This window comes from Pygoscelis adeliae, unplaced genomic scaffold (assembly GCF_000699105.1).
Source record: "Pygoscelis adeliae isolate BGI_AS28 unplaced genomic scaffold, ASM69910v1 Scaffold206, whole genome shotgun sequence".
In the NCBI taxonomy this organism is placed as follows: Eukaryota; Metazoa; Chordata; class Aves; order Sphenisciformes; family Spheniscidae; genus Pygoscelis; species Pygoscelis adeliae.
This window is the reverse complement of record NW_008825052.1, coordinates 1,237,953-1,251,188: the sequence shown is the minus strand read 5'-3', so window position 1 is coordinate 1,251,188 and position 13,236 is coordinate 1,237,953. Positions and strand designations below refer to the sequence as shown.

General features: G+C 39.6%; 1 protein-coding gene across 1 annotated transcript in view; it reads left to right on the top strand.

The window, feature by feature from the left end:
* CDK19 (cyclin-dependent kinase 19) overlaps nt 1–13,230 on the top strand; it is a 122,385-nt gene extending 109,155 nt beyond the window's left edge. The window contains exons 10-13 of the mRNA XM_009326433.1: nt 1,221–1,318; nt 2,892–2,970; nt 6,986–7,252; nt 10,968–13,230. Of these exons, the coding sequence (XP_009324708.1) occupies nt 1,221–1,318; nt 2,892–2,970; nt 6,986–7,252; nt 10,968–11,099 (576 nt within the window). The 3' untranslated portion in view covers nt 11,100–13,230. The remainder of the gene's footprint in view (nt 1–1,220; nt 1,319–2,891; nt 2,971–6,985; nt 7,253–10,967) is intronic.
* The last annotated feature ends 6 nt before the right edge of the window (nt 13,231–13,236 follow it).

Genomic DNA, 13,236 nt, shown 5'->3' with positions numbered 1-13,236 from the left:
GCAAGTGAACTGATAGGTGGAGAGACAGCCCAAATGGCTCTTTGTTGTGTTGTCAGTCTGTTGGGGTCCATGGCACAGAAAGTATGGGAATAGGGAGAGGTGGAAAGGAAGTGGCAAAAGTACAAAGAATTTTATAAGACCTCATCTACAAAGTAGGGTTAACTACAACTATTGAGAAAGGAAATACAGGGCATCATCTTTCTTGATCAGGATGAGTGCTTTTACTAAGTCTGTTTACTGTACCATATATATAGAATACAGAATTGTGTAATAGATTTTTGATTTATTGGAACAAAAAGCCCCAAACACCCAAAATCACATTCTTTTGCTGAATATCCAGGGAACTTTATTGGAGGCCTGGAAGATAGAGTTTGAGCTAAGATGTGCTTTGCAGAAGGAATTATATTTTCACTGTTGGCTTGAATTAAGAGAGTATTGTGTGAGAGCAGGATACTGTATGATGTAATTTGAGCACCCAAATTTCCTACTGTGAGTTTATCAGAATGTGATAAATAACTAGAAACGGTATGGTATCCCTATAATTCCTGTTTTATACTACTAATATATTGTAATCCTTTTTTATAGCCTGCTGCAGTCAACCGCATTCTAGCTAATAAATTTATTACTACTTTCCTCCTAGCAAGGAAGAAAGGTTACTAGGAAGGGCCTGCTCCTCCTCTTTCTCATTTCAATACCAATTAGAGTGGGATTGGGAGCTGTGTGAGTGGCAGAGTGCTCTGACTGTGGAATGTCACCAGTACGAGAGATGAAGATTTATTGTTTCCGTCCCTAAAGTGATATGGAGAGTCCTGGTCATGTTCAGTCTCTTCTGACACTTTTTTCCTGTTGTGTCAGCAGTACAGAACAGTATAAAAGCTGTACATGTGCCACAACAAAACACCATTATTTAGAAATGATGCTTTATGAACCTGTAATAGCTGAATTTAGTGTCACTTTAGCACAGTGGTTCAGCCTTAGCAATTAATATTGCCTGATACACTTAACTGTATTTCTTCCGTGAGAAGTGCTTCACAGTTGTATTGCTTTGATGGATGTGCATTCTAGTTCTTGGGAACTTTACTGAACAAGCAATGCTAACTTAGACTTGTCTGGACAGGCCACAAATAATTTAACAATCCACAATCCGAGACATATAAGTCATAGTTTGAAAAATGATAGTTTGATAAGCTTTTTGCTATTTTTAATGTTATGCTTTGCAGCTTCAGAAGCTTCTTACTATGGACCCTACAAAGAGAATTACCTCAGAGCAGGCTTTGCAGGACCCCTACTTTCAAGAGGATCCTCTGCCTACATCAGAGTATGTATTCCTTCTTCTGCGCTCTTCAGGGGTGTCTTCTTTCTGCTAAATGCTAATCCCTGAAATGAGATGACAGCTGAAAAATTCATGGATATCTACCTATATCCACAAGAAGTAGTAGCTCAGGCACGCTCAGTAGAAACTTACAGTACTGAAGTGTCTGTATCTACTGGTGCCAGAACCGAGTGGTCGTAGGCAATAACCCAGTACTGCACTAGTTTTGTAATTCTGAACGTACTACCAAAGCTAGTGTAACAATATTATTGCAGTATTTAGAGAATTTATCTGTACCCTGTTCTGTTCTGCCTTACGTAGCCTCACAGAGCCCTGTTCTCCTTTGCCTGGTTTCATTATGCCTCTGCCTAGGACTAGGATAGTTCTCTGACCTATAGCCCCTTCCCATGCCCTCTTGCACAGGATAACAGTATGAGGAGAGAAAAGTGAAGAGATCAATGACTGCCTAAAATCCCACAAGTCCCTTGTTCAGAAGGCTTGAGAGTACAGATTTTATATCTATATATATTTTATGGTAATGAAAAATTCAAATTATATATTCAATTCCAAATAATATTTTCAATTCCTACTGGCAGGCTTTGCTCTTCCAGTTTCTCTTCCCAGTTTTTAGAAGCCTGGTGGTTCATAGCATTATGATCCATAGGAGCTGGATGCAGGGAGACTTCCACCTTTGCTTTCACTGTTTCCTCAGCTAGCAGGCAACACTAAAAGGAGGGAACAGCCACTGGAGTGCAAAAGGAGTCTAGTTGAGACTAGTTGGGGTTTTTTTTCTTTCTTTTTCTTTGTCTGTTTGGATAAGCCAAACACTACATAGCAGCTAGATTAGGAACTGTTTACACACTGTAAAAAATCATGTCACGTCAATTGTATTCTGAATGCTGGCACAGAAATCTAAGAAATTGATACTGGTCAAGTTCTACCAGTAATTTTCTATTTAGTGTTTATCTGATACTATGCTATGTAGAGCTATAGCTCCCCATGGATTACAGGATAACATTATGATAAAGTCTCTGCCATAAACATTAAGGAATGTTCCAAATCCCATTAGCCAGTTGAATTTAAAAGCTATCTTTTTTTTCTCTAAACAAGACCTGAGAAGCTAATTGGAAGTAACTCTGCAGTTGTGATTGGCAAATATATTTAAGCCTGCTATAAGCCAAGGCGGGCTCATAAGACATTAACACTCTTTGGATCAGGCCCTTTATTCAGTGAGCCATGCATGTTCCAACTAGGTGTTGTGGAACCTCTGACACTGTTTGTTCATTTTGCCATCAGGATCAACAAGTGGTCGTTCTGGCATTCAGGCATGCTCAACCACGCCTGATTTCTAAATGATGGCCTCATGCCAACAGCAAAGAGATCTGACATTATGATCAGCACCTAGCTGCTGGCAGAAGCAGACTTCTATCTTGAATGCTCACAGTGCCACTCACTTATGGAAACAGGACTCATACAGGAAATTAAATTGTGTTATATTCACTTGTTTTTAATATAGCATTAAATAAATGTATGTCATATGTGCATCTTTGTGGAGTGTTTACTGTTTACTGTGTTTCAGTGTATTTGCTGGCTGTCAGATTCCATATCCTAAAAGAGAATTCCTTAATGAAGATGAACCTGAAGAGAAAGGGGATAAGGTATAATAAACTCCTCTTTTTTTTTTTTTTCCCCCCCTTTTAAGTATGCAATAAGGAAGAGTCATGGTGCTACCAAATGAAAACCAATGAAACATGAAGAGTTAACCAAAAATGTGTTTTCCAGGCAAGGCTCTCTTAAAACTGCTTCCCAGACAGATTAAAAGTATCAGATGACTTCGGGGTGTCTCAGGTGGTATCACCAGCACAGTTTGCCCTGACCTGTGGGGAATGAGCTGGATGGGTTGTTCTGTCAGCGGTAGCCTACTTTCAGCTGCCATCATTCCAAGAGGACCTTGCTACCTCCTCCTGCATTGCATGATGAAAATACATTGTGATCATATGAAAAGAATGGCATTTCCATTGTATGACTGGCATACATCCAGCCATTTGAAAGTAGATGGCTGTCAGGGTCTCAAATAAATAGTGGCAGCCTGCTTCTGGCACTACATCAGAACATTTCATCCATCTGCACACAGTTTCCTGACCGTGTTTTAAGGGCCTTCAGACAAAGGAGTAATAAGGAGTGTGAACTGTTCTGGTGGCAACAGTCTGCTCTCAATATTCTCTTTCCCATAGCCCCATAGACATGGGTAAGAACTTGTTTGTGTGCCTAGTAAATTTTGGTGTGTTTGCAACATAATCCGACCTGCTTTGTGCGTGTAGCTCAGCTGTGCTATGTGACCGCAGTGATTGTCCCATCATGCTGTGAAGGCTGGACAATGGTGCTATAGTGTATGAAACAGCTTGTTATTTTCACTTAAAAATGTACAGTGACACACCAACAGTAATGTATAGCTAGCAAAATGTGAAGAAAACAGCCTTGAACTGTAATTATCTGAGGACTACGTGAGAAGGGCTGTTAATCTTTTGGAGAAACCATTTGACTACATGCATCTTCTGTTTTCAGATTTTCTGCATAACATGAGAATCTAGCTGTTTAAAAGTATGCCTATCAATACATTTCAGACAGCAAATTTTGTTTTCGGAACAGATATTGTAGATTCTTCTGTACTGAGAACAAGTGGTAACATCCTGGATTTTTGCATCCAGATAGTTTTTTCAAAAAGAGGAAACAGACACCTAAGCAAAAATACAATGAAAGTCACGATACTGATTTGATTTAATTTAGTTACTAGCTTTGCTTCAACTCTCACAGCTTCAAAAACAAGAACAAACCTTATGAATTAAAATGACTCTGGCTTTTGTTAATTCAGTGTATTTAAAAGTAAATGTCTGTCTTTTTCCTGGGAGTGTTGGGGGGGGAAACAATGGCATGTCTATATTCAAAACAGCCATTGTATAAATGATCTTTGAGATTGTTGGGGACAGTCACGTATTTATGCACACTCCAAATTAAACTTTTTCCAGACCATTTAGGTAATATAAGTCACGCATTACTCATTGAATGTGTTCCCACAGTATAGAAAATGTGAAGGTAAAGGGTATTCTGAAAGTTGGATCTGTGCCATGTTTTGTTTCTTTGATGTTGTTGCAAGTGAAAGGATTTTTTTTTTTATAGCGTTAGTTTCCAGTTTGTTTTTAAAATCATAAATATCTGCATAGTCCTTTGGAAACCTAGAGGAGTTCTCTGTGTTTGTTTATTTGGAACTTGCATCTGAATTGAATAACCTTTAACATAAACATCCATTCTTCAAAATGGTTAACTGTTAGTCAGCAAAGCTAAAATGAGTGTTTGTAAAACAAAGTGAAAAGGATTCTTTTCTCATTCAAATTCTGTTAGGCACGTTTCTGCTGGGTTCGTTTCTAGGTAGGACCGGAATTTCATTTTGGTAATTTGTGCCTGAGAGGTGACATGTGGTAATATGTTGCTAACTGTAGACCTTTTACAAGTTTGTTTATTTAGGAACCACCATGAACAAGACTGACCTGAGGACAATTTTTTTGCTGGCATAAGTTGTTTTTGCGCGCTAAGGTAGTGCAGCTAGACCCCAGCCAGAGCCTGACAGAGTAGCTCTTAGTCTCTACCCAGGCAGTAGCAGTAGTAGGTGCGCAGAAAAGCAAGCTCAGACTAGTCAGGTAAATTTTGTGGTAATACACAAAGTGCGAAACATCGGGCCTATGGCAAACTGTTGTCTTTAATTGTGAGAGTTCCTGCAATATTTGTTTACACATAACAAAATTGGAGTTTTTCAGCTCTCACAGTAGCAACCACCTCCCTTGCATCCAAAGACCCTTATGAAAACACAAATTTTGGAATTCTAGCACAAATACCGCCTTAGTTATTGGTGTTTGTTTGTATAAGTGCAGTTCAAACCATTATGAAAAGATAAATTGCTTTTTAACGTTTTTTTTTTTTACAAGCTAGCTTGATTAACTTTTAAAATTATTGAAATTTAAATCTCCCAGGAAACAGAATCTGACTGAGATGGGATTTGAGGATTAGAAGCAGGAGGATACATTACTGGTTTTGCTAAATGTGAAATGGCAACGCAAGCCACCTCTAAGTCCTTGAAGATGCAAGGCTTCTTTGTAATCTTAAATGAATACATCATTGCAAATTTCATCTGAATGTCTCTTGGGAGACCCTTGCGATGAATGGCATAGATACAGATCTTTTATGTCATTTATCTGAGGTAACTAAATGCCCCTGATGAATCAGTCAATGAATGCCAATCAATGGTTATTGGGGGCATCAAGAATTTTCTGCTCGTGGCAACTGGTTGTCATGATTTCTGAGAAACTAATAAAGTGAGGCTTTTGTAAAAGGCTGCCATACTAAAGCTTTGATAATTATATAAGCAGATATTCTAGGAAAAAAAGACTATCCTGAAATGTTCCATACAGTATATTGGGGAGGAGGCTAGTAAGGCTTTTTAATTCAAGCCATGACAACTGTAGGTTTTTTGCATGATGAGCAAATGACATATCTCACGTTAGGAGCGAAATTGCTTTTCTTTGCAATTCTCTTATGTGCTTTAGTGCTCTGGTGGAGGAGCCATCCCCGGTGCTTGAAAGCAGACAAATGGGTGGTCTTCCCTTGTAACTGTCTAATCATGGAGGGCAGAGTTGCACTCTGCTGGTTTTCTAACCTTCCCTCCAGTTCCCTAATACCCTTTTATTCTGTAGCCCTCTGAAACCAGAAGAGTACAATGTCTTTTGCTCTTCTTAACTTTTTTCTCCCTTTCGTGGCACTTTTCTCTTTGTCTCTCTTCCTGCTAGGTCCCAGTGTCATCTTAATTGTCTGGCTTCTCTTCCATTGCTAGTCTTCTCCTTCCCTTGCCAGATTCTTCCTTCAGCTGTTTCCTCCTCTTTTGTCTTCCACTATTTGTCTCTGGTCAATTTTCACTTTTCTGCTCTTTCAGTAAGATTTTTCTGACCCTATACCTAGTGCACCATGCTGGACCGTATTCCCAGTATACCACTCTTTACAAGGTACTTAAAAGCACAGGAGAGCAAAACAGTAATGAAACCCGTTTCTGGTTCTGCCACAGAACTTCCTCGCAACCTGGAAGAAATTATACCATTCCTCTGGTCTCAATTTGCTTACCTTTTTGGCAGTAATGCTGCCAACCTCCTTCGGGTTATTGTAACGTGTCATTTGTGAAAGTTTGAAAAGTGGTTTTGGTTCTGAGTGAACAAGGCTGTTGAAGCACTTAGAATACTTTACTGTGGTTCACCATGTCTGCCACTGAGCACTAGTGAAATTTTGGGGTTTTGATTCAGTTCATTAGGCAATTACTGCTTTATGAATGGTTCCTTCCATCCTCCTCTCTGACCGCTTGGCTAGCTGTAGGAGGCACTAGACTGTCCTTCCAGTTTTAGTCTAGCTTGCTTTGTTAAAAAACCAAAATCTCCACAAATGAGATACCCCCACAAACTGTGCAAGAGTGTACCGAGGACGCGTTTCTCCCGACAAGCAGCTTTGCTGTGTTTTCCCATCGAGCGGTCGGGGCTGCCTCCTTCTCTACAGGCACGGTGGCACTGGCGTTGGCAACTCTGTAAAGCTCAAACTACTTCAGAGCAAGTGACCGTGTTGTGTCGCTTCTTCCCCTAGAATCAACAGCAGCAGAATCAACATCAGCAGCAAACAGCACCTCAGCAGCAGCCGCAGGCAGAGCTGCAGCAGCCGCAGCCGCAGCAGCAGAACAGCACCCAGACCAACGGGACGGCTGGGGGGGCTGGCGCGGGAGGAGGGGGTGCGGGCGCAGGGCTCCAGCACAGCCAGGACTCCAGCCTCAACCAGGTGCCTCCGAACAAGAAACCACGCATAGGGCCTTCAGGCGCTAACTCAGGCGGGCCTGTCATGCCTTCAGATTATCAGGTACCTCTTGAATTTTTGCTGCTTCTGATACTGTACGGCCAAAATGTCATTTTCCCCCTTCCCCACTGCAGGAACAGGTCATGTTTTAATGAATTTCTTCTGTAACCTGAGTAGGTGCGCTATGATATATTAGATAAAAATGTGGGTTTAAAGTTTTAAAGTAAAAAGGCTTTGTTCTGTGGTTAGTAATTTTCAACAGAATACCAGTATGAGTCGTATCTGCAGCACCCTATAAAGTGTTGAGGACTAGTCCACTCCAGGAAAGCACTTAAATATATGCTTAACTTTATGTTTGAGAGTAATCTGACTGAAGCCGGTGGAACTATCTCATGCACAGAAATGCTGTGTTAGATCAAGTGCAGGATACTCGGCTCTTGGCAATATTAAATCCTGTGTGAGAAGCAGATCTGAGAAGATCCTGAGAAGCAGAAGCAAAGTTAGAACTAGGTGCTCTCGTTTGATTCCTGCTTCATTTTACCTCATACCATCACATGTATGGAGTGGTTCTGTAGTTTATTCTAGTATCTTGCGAAGTCTACTTCTAATGTTAAAGAAAAAAATGCATGTTAGCACAGGAATGATGTTTTGGTTCATCAGTATGATTCATGCTGAAGTAGGGCACAAAGACACGCATTGTTTCTAACGTGACCAAAGTTGAATAGATTTCATGTTTTCCAGTACAGTAGCATTCATAAGCAGAAGCAGTATCCCTGCTTTTGGATTTCTTATTTTTGGATTTGCATACTTGTCTTTGCTTACTAGAATTACATTTTCCACTGAAAAAGTGACTTACACTAAATATAGAAAACATTGAACTTACCAGGATCTTCAATACTTGTGAATTTATACCTGCTGAGACAGTAATGAGTTGAAAGCAGAATAAGAAAAAGGTAGATATTAAAGGTAGCTTTTAAAAGATATTAGGGATTCTGTCTGCTACTCGCCTTTGAGAGGATCCCACCTTGGAGAATGGTCTTTTCAGGCTGCTTTGAACTTAAAATAAGTAGTTTTTAAAAAAAACAGCTCTGGAGTTGCCTTGACTTAGCCCTCCAGACCTTCTCCACAGACAATTGATTTCTCAGTGCCAGACTTCTTTCTCGCATTTCTGTTTTACTCTTTTAATGACAAATGATCATGAAGGCATTGAGGGCAATTTAAGGGTAAAGACAACTAGGTTTCTTTTTTGAAAAGTTCCAGACAGGCTTGAGGTCTGGACAGATCACTACAGCTGTCTGACTACACAGTATTTATGGCTGGCCTGTTTTGGTCTGTATTTTGAGGACTGGTGTGCTGCTGCATTTGATGATATCCATTATAGAATCCTTATACAGCTCTCTGAATTGTTGGCAAACTTCCCCATTACAAGTTGCTAGCAGTCTATCCTTTTTTTCAGATAGATTTTTTTTTTTTTTTACCCCCTATGACTCTTTCCTTCTAAACTTTAACAGCACAGGCATCAAAATGATGATCTGTATGTTTCCTTTACGTCACTTGCTAAATTGTATGGTCTGATTATCCATTTTTACACTTGTGTTTGGCTATCTGCCCTTAAATTCTAGCTGACTGTCTTCTGTTCCAGAAAGGAATGTCTGCAGTTTGTCCAAGTCTGACTTCGTTAAAAACAAATTCTCTTCTGTGGAACAAAAATAAGCATGGGCAAGTTAATGCATTCTTGTAGTCTTATGGCATTAATTTTGCTCCATTATGTCTTATTCAGAAGCAGGAAGAAGATTCCCACCACCTTTAGCTGGTGTTCTAAAGTCTCTGTTGAAATCTTTTTGTAGTTCACCAACCTCAATATTCGTTGCTTCCACAAATGACAGTGCGAATTTCTTGTTGAATTTTACTGCGCATTCCTTATGTGACCTTGGGAGTTTTGCTTAGCATGGTGAGCTGATGCTTTTCATCCAGAATGAGTTCCTATAAAGTCATAGCATTTATCACAATTCTTTTTCTTTTCTGTTAGAAGTTGCAAAAACTTTCAGAATTTTGAGACAAATTCCAGGTTTCAGACACTCTGTTAACAATCTAACCATGCAGGCCAAGCATAATCTGGTTATTAACAGCGTACATGCTGCCGGGAGACCTCTCTTCCAAAGCCAGTGTGCTGAGCTGTTATCTCCCAAACTGACCCTTACAAACAAGTGAAGTTAGTCCGCACAGCTATTAGTTATATTGATATTATATTGGGATACAGAGATCTGCAAGATTGGACTGTTAACTCTCTCTCTTTAGCCTCACTGTGCTTCACCTTTGAAAGCAACCTTCATATTCCTACATTAGACAGAACACAGAAAAAGTAATATGATATTTTTAGGGTTTAGTATGTTTTACAGTTTATGTAAAATTAAAGGTATAAAGCTATGTAGAGAAACAAAGGGCAGAAGTGGTTTACGCTGCCTGAAAGTTAGGTTCCTGCTCTTCATCTAGCTGAAAAGTTGTCAGGAGGCTTTCACAGCTCTCCTGGTTGGGTTCCAATGGTTAGATGAGACTACTGACTTGGGGTATTGCCTTCACTGAGCAGATTCTTGGTCTGTGGAGGATGTGGTATTCTTACAGACCCACTGTCTCCATGGGATTTCTATTCAGAACTCAAACTTCTCCAGAGGCTTTCTGTAACTCATACTCCTGATATTTAATCAGAATGTAGGTTCTTAACACTTTTCCTAGACGATTGCTGTTGGCCATAGTCTTGCTGATGACTCTTGGATATAGCGAAGTAGAACCATCAACTAGACAGTGAACAGAACTCTATTGAGTGGCTGCCTGACCCTGCACGTTAACTTGGCTGGAAAAAACCTTTTTGCTGCCTGCAAATAGTTTTGGGTTTTTTTGTAGACTCTCCTTTCTTGTGGATTGGGGTGGGGTTTACCTTGCTAGAGAGTCTCCTATCCATTGAGCAGTACTTTTCACGCAAAGTGATTTTGCAGCTTGTGTTATTTTACAGCTTGCATTATTAATTCTGGACAGGGAATGGATATGGTAATAAAAGGTCAAATTCAGCAGGCTGGAGGCCGCAAATGATCCATGAATTTGGCTTGCTGAGGTTGGGGTCCACTGAGCTAACATTCCAAACATTGGAGGGGGAAAAAACAACATTCAGGAAAATGAATGTTAGGTTATTGCGCATTCACATGCCCGTCTTTAAGCAGTTGTCCTTGCTTCCACTAGATAAGGCAGCAAGTTGAAAAGCTTACCTAAAATTATATTATTTTATCCTACTGGACATTTTTCATTTAGAGTAATTGAGTAACTCTTAGGTCATGGTTGACTTTTTCTCAGGAACAGAATAAATTGTTTCTCTGTAACATTTAGTATTACCTATCTCGAAAAGGGTGTTTGTGGCCTTAGCAGTTTGTTTTTGCATTAATAGCACTTACAATAATGATAGGTGTAAGTTTAAGAAACAGTTGAATTTTGAAATGAAGTCTGCTCTCTCTTGTGTCTTGTGTATTTTTCCTTCAAAAAATGGGTGTATGCATGCTGTACTTCTAGGTGTCTGCCACAAGACCTTGTGTATTTTGTGTGCTGTGTTAAGGTTGATTGCAGATCAGGTTGATTACTTGTTTTATGGGACCTTAAACAGTAACACTGTTTACTCAGCTTCTCCAACAGTCACATTTTAATGAGCTTCAGAGAGATTAAAAGTTTCCTGAGCTGCATAGTCCTAACAGGCTGGTTTTCATTCCCCTGATCCCACTCTGTTTTCCTGCAGCACTCCAGCTCACGCCTGAGTTACCAAAGCAACATTCAGGGATCTTCTCAGTCCCAGAGTACAATGGGCTATTCCACGTCGTCTCAGCAGAGCTCCCAGTATCACCAGTCTCATCAGTCTCACAGGTACTGAGAGGGCTAACAGACTGCACTCAGAAAGGAATGGACTAAAAGCCAGAAGACTCCAGCAATATGAAGTTCATAACGAAGAGAAGAACCAAAAATACAAACTGTGATGCAGAATTAAAATTCACGATGACAAAAGGAAAACTTCACTCACTGAAGACTTCCCCCCCTCCCTGCCTCCCGTCTCTTTATTGCCATAAAGGAGATTCCCGTGAAGTTTTCCTGCCTCCCCGCCCTTGCATGTGCTCCATTGTGGTTACTCTAATGAACCCTTCTGATCTGAACCCAGCACTTAACTTCTTTAACCTTTGGAATTTTGAAGGATTCCTGGTGCACCTTCCTTATGCTGTAGTGATTGCCATAAATCTGTCTTTTCAATCTCTTTGATGGGATTTTAAAGTTTTAAAATCTTGAACTCCCAGGCTTTCAAGCTTGTATATAGTTAGTTTTATACAAGGCAAACCAGTTTAGCTATACAGGTATATTGCACCTTTTTAAAGCACTATGTTATTTTCACAGGATATTACTGTTTTGCTCATGGATGTCAAGAACAGCAAAATTTTACTGTTCCAGAGTATTTTACTATTCTGTTTTTATTAGTCTAGTTTTCAGGCGAGGTCTTAAAAATAAAAAAAAATTAAAAATAAATAAAATTAAAAAAGAAAAAGGAAAAAAGAAAAAAACCCACCCAAGTCTCTGCAGCAACAAATATGCTTCGTGCTACTGGACTGAACTCCAAACAGAAGATTGCTGATATTTCTTAACTCATTCCCACTGAATTCTTGAAATCACAGTGATCATTCTCTGACTAGTTTTAAATTAAGCATTATTTTAAATGAAACCAGGACAGTCACATAAAAAGGAGATGCTTTCAGGATCTGTTGGAACAGAAGAATGCAATGTCTTCCCAGGCTGGACACCAAAATAGTCAGGAAAAGGTATTTACTGCCCTCAAGTCTCAGTAGGGATGTGGATGACGGGCTTGTTTTTTCTGTTAAGCAGCTGATTAATGTATGTGAGGGTTCTATAAATTTAGCTTTCTTTCACATTCCTGAGTCAGTTTTCTAAATATAAAAGTGACAGAAATACTAAGACTTGCGAAAACAAATGCATTTAATCATTTTATGTTAGAATTAATAATTAAGAGAAATTACTGTGCAGTTTGAAAAGCATGTTGAAAATTGTTCCTTTTTCATGTTTATAATGCATATTCTGTGTCCCTCACATTGCTGTGATTAACCCAGATTAGTTACACCAGATGCGCTTGATTGCACTAAAATGTTTCTTTTTCCCTAGAGCAAACATGTTTTGATTGTGCCTAAGGACTGTAAGTGGATGGGTAGCTGGCAGAAAATCCCCAGTAAATAAGAGTTCAGAAGCATAATCAGAGGATTATTGTCCAACTTCTGCAACCACAGTTATTCGGAGAGACACAACATGTAATTTGGGACAGCTTCGTTTTTCCTTCATCCTTCAGAAATAAGGCTGGCTCTTGTTGCAAAAAACCTGGAAAAACGCATTTAGAAAGCTACTAGCAGTGTAACATCAGCGAGCTTCTACAACTGGTGTCCAGAGAAGAGGTGAAGTGAGAAGAGTTTATATGTAAACAGTTAATGTTACGGGCTTTTATACCGCAGTGTGTTCTCTTCTGTCCTGTGTCCGTACAAAAAAATTGTATATACCCATAGGCGTTCACACTGAAGTTGTGATCAGACCTAGCAAGATGAGTAAATCTGTTTGCTTTGAGAAGAATGCTTTTCATCACAGCTAGACACGTACATGTTTCTACTGGATTTGATCTCCCAATCACCTTTAGTGCCCCCTTCCTCCTCAAACACATGTTGTTTTCATACCTTTTGTGAGCAGTTGGCTTGCTTTGGCCATATCTGCCATCATGTGGTTTTGACAACCACCCAGCTTCTCTGGAAAAGCAACTAAAACCTGCTTTTGTCATCAAATGGGTAAGAAGGTGGTGAAAATGAAATGAAGCAATTTGAAGGAAAAAATTATTTCTGGGGAAAAATAATCTCCCAAAGGATACTTTTGATGTGTAACCCTTGAAATGCTACATATTATATGTACCCTAGTAGCCTGTTTGAAAAAACAGATTTTAATTGTTCCTTTATTTTATTTCAATGAGTCTG